Below are 6497 nucleotides of genomic sequence, written 5' to 3' on the forward strand. Positions count from 1 at the left end.
TGCCCAGTGTCACCCCACCACCACCCTGCCCTTGTCCAGCCTGGCAAGTCCTGTGTCTCCAAGAACCTCAGGTCCCATTTGTGCAAAGGGGCTGGCAGGACAAGGGGTGTGGCTCAAGAGCAGGAGCCTCTGGGGAAATGCAGGGTGGTCTGCGGTGAAACAGCGGGGCGGGGGCTGGGATCGGGTCTGTGATGCTCTGTGGACGGGGCAGCTAGTTGATGGCCTGGAAGGTGAGGAGGGGATAGGTGGAGGGCATCAGCACGAAGCGGTAGACCATCTTTAGGTCCTCGGGGGATACAGTCTTCACCAGGAAGTTCTTCAGCACCTAGGACAGAGGCTAGACTCCCACCCTGCCCACCTAGCTTCCCCCTCCCAGGACGCGCCTGGCACTCGCCTTGGGACCTGCCCCAGGACCCACCCCGGACCTTCCTCAGGCCCCACCCTCTGGGTCTCCTGTCCCACGTGTGCAGGAACCTCCGGACCTGCACCTAGCAGGCTTACGCCTGGCCCCGCCCACGCCCTGCCTCGCCCCCCCCCCCCGCTCACGTGGTGCAGGAAAAGCAGCAGCTCCGCCTCTGCCAGCCGCCGCCCCAGGCACTGGCGCACCCCGAAGCCGAAGGCCAGGTGACGGAAGTTAGAGCTGGAGGACTTGGTCAGCCAGCGCTGGGGGTCGTAGCGCTCGGGCCTCGGGAATACCGCGGGGTTTCGACCCAGGGAGTAGAGGTTCAAGAAGACTAATGTCTGCGGACAGCGCGGGGTCGGCGGTCAGCCTGGCCCTGGGGAGGATCTGAGGGGTCTCTGTGTGGAGGGGCTGGGGGGCTTCGCTCACCCCGGCCGGAACGTGATAGTTCTGCAGCACCAGGTCCGACTTTACCCGCCTCTGCAGAGTTAATCCCACGGGGTACAGCCTGGGGGTGGGCGAGCCAAGAGTCGTCAGCTACCCCTCCTTCTCTCCCGGCCCTTCTGTGGCTGGCTTCACCCGAGGCCCTGGCCCACTGGCTTCCCGGTCCCCAAGGGTGAGCCCACCAGGAAAGGTCAGATCAGGACCCACGCTTCCCTGCACCTGCTGAGCGCGGAGGAACTGCCCAACAGCCTGCTGGCCCTGCCGCGCCCAGGAGGAAGGAGAGGTGGGCACCAGGACTTTGGGGTCCCAGGGGACACTAGCCCCAATGGTGGGGAGAGGAGGGCAGCTCAGGGGGGCTGCTGGAGCAAGGCCTCTCAGCTGCCCCACAGTGAGCGCTCTCCGCAGGGGCCCAGGGCAGCCGGGGAGGGCCAGGGCACCTACCGCAGGGTCTCCTTGAGGGCAGCTCGCAGCAGCGGCAGCTCAGAGGTGACCCTGTGGGAGCTTTCCCTGATGGTGGCCTCCGCCTCCAGGCTCTCCTGGCGCAGGGCCTGCTGCACATCGGAGTTTCGAGCCAGCTCGAAGAGAGTCATCAGCAAGGTGTAGGCTGTCTGCGTGTGGCGGGGGAGGGCTTTAAACCTGGGCCCAGGCTAGGGCCACCCCCAGTACCCCTCCCAGGAGGAGTCTGCTCCACAGGAAGACTCTTCACTGACCCACTGACAGGGGCATTCCTGACACCCCACAGTCCTAATGCAGCTTCTCCCCATTTTCTGGAGCCCCTGGGGAAAGGAGGCCCCCACCCAGGTCTGGGCCTCTTCCACCACCCTCCCTATTGCTGGCTCCCTCCCTCCTCTGGCCCTAGAAGGTGGCCTTCCTGACCCTGCTCCTCCTGGGACTTCGGGGATGCTGCCTCTGCCCAGTTGGTCACCTCCCCACACTTCTGCAGGATCCTGACCCAAACCTTTCTGTCCAGTGTGAACTCACCAACCCACCTCCAGCCACTTCCAGCTCCTGGGTCATTCCCAAGTGCAGCCAAGGGCGTGGGTATGCCCAGGCTGAGGTCAGGGAGCCTAAGTATCTCCAACACCCATCTCCACGCACAGCCCCTCATTTCCTTCTGACCAAAGAGCCAGCCAGTAACTGCCCCTCTGCCACCTGTACACTCATCCAGCTCTGCCCTGGACACCAGGGGCCTCAGGGAACAGAACTGTGACCTGACATGCCCCTCTTGGGCTCCACCTGGTCATTTTGGACGGCCTGGTGCTGGGTGGCCTCCTGCTCTGCCCTGACCCTCTGCCCTTCCCGCCTCCCCTTCCCTAGGATCCTCCTTCACTCTCTGCAACTTAGACTCTGGGCCACTGTCCCACCCCTGTTATGGCCTGGGCAATCTCTGTGTGTCTCTTCCACAGCCAGTGAAGGTCAGCCTCCTCCAGGAAGCCTCCTGAGACCTCCCATGGGTGGGCATGCCTCATCTGGGCTCCACCTTCCCCAGAGGGGGCTCTCTGCCAGAGTAGGCCTTGGCGTGAGCTGACAGAGGGGGCTTGGTCTGGGACAGGAGCTGTGTCATGTCCTCAGCTGGCCCAGACCCCATCACTGTCTCCATCTACACTCTCCTTCACTAGCCGGCCACCCTTGCTCTGCTTGTCATCACCTCAATTCTCCAGTGGGTCCTCCTCAGAGCCACAGGTCACCTGTCCCTCCAGGGAGTGGCCCTGTGCAGCCCTAGCTGCACCTCTGCCCCTTCGGGCCCAGGCTCTCTGAAGGGGGGGCTTTGCTGCTGCTTATCCGTAGTCCTGGTCCCTGTGCCCCGAGTGCTGCACCCGCACATACCCACTGCCCTGCCCCCCTGGGCCAGTGCCTGTGTGTCCCCCAGAGCCTTCCCTTGCTGCAGAAACCATGCAGGTCATGGCTGGGGGCGCCACAAGTCTCGGGCAGAAATTGGGGGTGGGCACAGGGGCCTGTGTCCCAGTGGCATGGAGGCTGGGTGTTGGCTAACCGTGTCTGCGCTCCCTGCGGTGAGGTCCACGGCGTTGGCCTTGATGGTATCCAGGGGCAGGTCTGAGCGTAAGAGCAGCTCTGCCACGATGCCGCTGTAGTGCTGCGGGCGGCCAAGCGCCAGCTCTTGGTAGGTGTTGTACATGGCTTTGTTGGCTGTGGGGACAGAGCCCAGGCCTGGATGTGGGGAAGGGGTCCCTTCCTCCTCCTCCACCCTCCCCGTGTGACCCCGTATCCCTGCCAGGCAGCAGGCTGGGGTCTGGGGCACCCTGTGCAGGTCGGCCTCACCATACTGGAATATGGTATCCCAGGACCGGAAGTGCTCTGCCCACACGTTGGCGCTGGCCCAACGGGACAGGCTCTGCGGCATGAAGGAGAGCTGCGTGGTGGATTTCAACACAGCCTTCAAGGCCTGGAGGAAGTCCAGGCTGGCCGGGCTGGGGTTGGGGCCAAGGAGGCCCAGCCGCTCTCCATACAGGGCAAAGTTGCTGGCTGCGGGGACACCAGTGCCCAGCCTCAGGCCAGGTCTCCCAGCCGCTCCAGCCCCCACCTGCCTGGGCCCCTGGGATGTGCCCCACCTTCGATGCTGTAGAGGGAGATGTTGGACTGGACGTCCAGGGTCAGGCTCCCTCGGGCATTCTGCAACACTCTCTTCCTCAGGGCCTTGATGAAGTCTTGGGCCACCGTGTCCACCAGGGGCATGAACCTCTGGATATTTCTGGGTTCGAGCAGGTCTGGGTTCAGCCGCAACCGGTTGTGGCGCCATTCGGGCCCGTTCCTGCAGGGCAGAGAGCAGGTACCCAGGAGCAAGGCCAGGCACGCACACCGCTGGGAGGAGGCTGAGCCTCCCACTTCTGTCCTGGTCCTGCCTCTCAGAGCCGCTTGCTGAGCTGACTCAGCTGCCTCGGTCAGGATGGGCTAGGCCTGCAGATGCTGCCTGAGAGCACCCGAGGGGTCAGGGGACAGCCTGGTGATGCATTGTGCCAAGCCCCCAGCCCCATCATTCTTTCTGTGGAGGGCCTGTGTCTTCCGGGAGGCTGGCCCTCCTGTCCAGCTGGCCCCATTAGCCCACCCTCACCCTGAGCAGGGAGAGGCTGACCACGTTTGTGGCCGCCCCACAGTGAGCCCACCCTCATAGCCCCCCAACAGTGGGAACATGGGGCCCATGGGGGTCCTTCAAGAGGTGACACATGTGGGTGTGCACTCTGCTTCCTTCTTGTGCACAGAATTTTCTGTCTTTCAGCCAGGCTCCCGGGAGTACTGCAAGCAGTGATTGAAATGAACATACCCACAGGCAGACACACATGCACATGTACACTGGACACGCACAGGAACACACACTGATACACACGCATGCACAGCACAACACGCACATATAGATGCACTAAAACGTGTGTATGTACACACACAAAATTTCCGTACACGCACACACACACGTGTGCACACACCCACATGCACACACACGTATGGGGGCAGACACACGCCCATAGCCACACGCACACACTTCCACACCCTTACGTGCACATGTGGACACATACACACATGCAAGCACAGCACACATTCATACAAACGTGCACACAGGTGCACACAGATGCACACGTAGACACAGCGACCTGTGTATATACACACACAATTTCTGCACTGACACACATGCACACGCAAAAGTATGCACACGCAAAAGTGTGCACACACCCACACACAGCACATTCACATTCACATAAATGGGCAGACACACACTCGTGTATCCACATGAACACACAGTGCAGACACATTCACAATTTGCACACTTGTGCATACACTTACACATTTATGCACACACACACGCACACTCGCCTTCCCTTCCACTCCCACCTTTCTCCCAGCCCTGCCCTTCCTGGGCCCTGACTCCCTTCAGATCCCCACAATCAAGAGGCCCCACCCAGGGCTGCCTGCCCCCCAGCCCAGGGGAATTCCTGTCCTAACAGAGGGGGAGGCCTTGGACAACCCAGTGTCCCTGGGTGGTCCCTTCTCTGTGTCCTAACAGCAGCCTGCTTTCAGCACAATAAGCCCCCAGCACCGCCTCTACCTGCTAATGACCAGCTAATGACACAACCCTGGGACCAGCCCCACAGCCTATTCTGAGGACAGCAGTGCCATCAGCCCACATGCCCTCATCCTCCGTGTTCTGGACCCTCTCTGTAACAAGCGGGGCTTTTCCCTTAACTCTAGGACCCGAGAGCCCAGGTGTGACCCCCAGACGCGGGTGCTCGCTGACACCATGACCAAGGCTATGATCTCCCTGCCTGGCCTCAGTGTCTGCCCTGTAGGAGGGAGAGGACCCTCCCACTCAGCAGTGGCATCAGTGTCCTTCTTCCTGCTCTAAGGGATGTGACCTTGCAAATCCCTCTACCACTGCGCGCTCCCCCTCCCCGCCCCGGGCTCTGGGCAGACAGCACCAGGTCACGTGGTGACCCCGGGCCCCTGAGAGGACCTGGGTGGTGTGCTGCTTGGCTTCCCCCTCTCCGTGCCCAGGCACCCGCCTCCCCACCCCCAGTTCCCCCCTCACATCAAGAACACGCCGAGTTTGTGCCCGTGATGGTGTCGGTAGATCACCCAGGGCTCCAAGGGCATCCTGCAGGGGTGCAGGCCGTCCACCTGCTGCAGCTGCTCTGCGTCCTTGGGCAGCATCACGTTCACCATGGACACCCCTCCCACGTCATACCTGTCGGGAACAGAGGGGCTGGGTGGGGTGTGTCCTCCCCTGGACCCTGCTCTGCCCATCCAGGCTCCCTGGGATCCCACCTTTCCCTCTCCTGGACTTATGACTTAGCAACCAGGAAGGTCCTCCTGCTGTCTGACTGAAATCCCTCCAGCTTTAGTGCTCTGAGTTCTGTCCTCTCAGCGGGGAAGAGCCACTCTCTGCACAGTCGAGGACACAGACCAACAGCCCACAGTGCCCCCCCACTTCCTAAGGATGCAGAACGCTGGGCCAACCCCAGGTGTTCTCATGGGGCCCGCTCTACCTGAAGATGGGCCCCAGCTCCTCGAAGTGTTTCTGCATCTCCAGGTGCAGGCTCTCCTGGCCCTGTTCCTTCCAGATACGCAGCATCCTCAGCCACTTGTTGCCGGGACACTGGGGGATGGCTTCAAAGGGCAGCACTGCCTGGCGGGCCGGACAGGCCCTGGTGCCCAGTGCCTGGGCCCTGTGCAGGGCCAGCCGGGGCCCCGTGGTCCACATGCCTGCCTGCACCCTGAGCACCATCCCCACGCTCCCTCCACCCCGTCCCAGCCCAAACCTTTTATCTGCCTGGAAGGCCAAATCTGGCTGTCCTTGCTGGCGTCATGGGGAAAACTGTCCCTGGACCAGGCCAAGGGCCTGAAGCCAGGCTCAGTGCTGCAGCCCCACAGCAGGAGGGGAGGAAATGGCTGGTGCCCGGTCCCTCATCTTCACTGGGGCCAAGTGCAGGGAGGCGCTGCTGAGGGCAATGCAGGGTCCCAAAGGGAGCCGGGCGAGCAGGGGTCCGGTGCAGTGACCTCTACAGGATGGTCAGCCCTTACCTTCTCAGGGGATAGCGAGGGCCTTGGCTTTTCTCATCCCCATTCTCCAAGGACAGAGCTGGGAGCTCTGTGCCTTCTGTCAGCTCCCCCAGGCCCTGTGCTGGGCACAGGCGGTGGAGATGGG

The 6497-nt window shown here is 62.4% G+C and overlaps 1 protein-coding gene across 1 annotated transcript; it reads right to left on the reverse strand.

Annotated features, from left to right (window-relative positions):
• Window positions 1-211: 211 nt before the first annotated feature.
• Window positions 212-6077, reverse strand: LOC100654178 (cytochrome P450 11B2, mitochondrial-like). Its single transcript, XM_003422421.3, has 9 exons — window positions 5839-6077; window positions 5382-5537; window positions 3415-3614; window positions 3125-3328; window positions 2838-2992; window positions 1286-1452; window positions 830-908; window positions 547-741; window positions 212-325 (listed from the first exon to the last, which is right to left on the reverse strand). Exons 1-9 carry the CDS (start codon window positions 6075-6077, stop codon window positions 212-214), a joined length of 1509 nt encoding a protein of 502 aa, XP_003422469.1.
• Window positions 6078-6497: the final 420 nt, after the last annotated feature.

Source organism: Loxodonta africana, chromosome 14 (genome assembly GCF_030014295.1).
Source record: "Loxodonta africana isolate mLoxAfr1 chromosome 14, mLoxAfr1.hap2, whole genome shotgun sequence".
Lineage (NCBI taxonomy): Eukaryota > Metazoa > Chordata > Mammalia > Proboscidea > Elephantidae > Loxodonta > Loxodonta africana.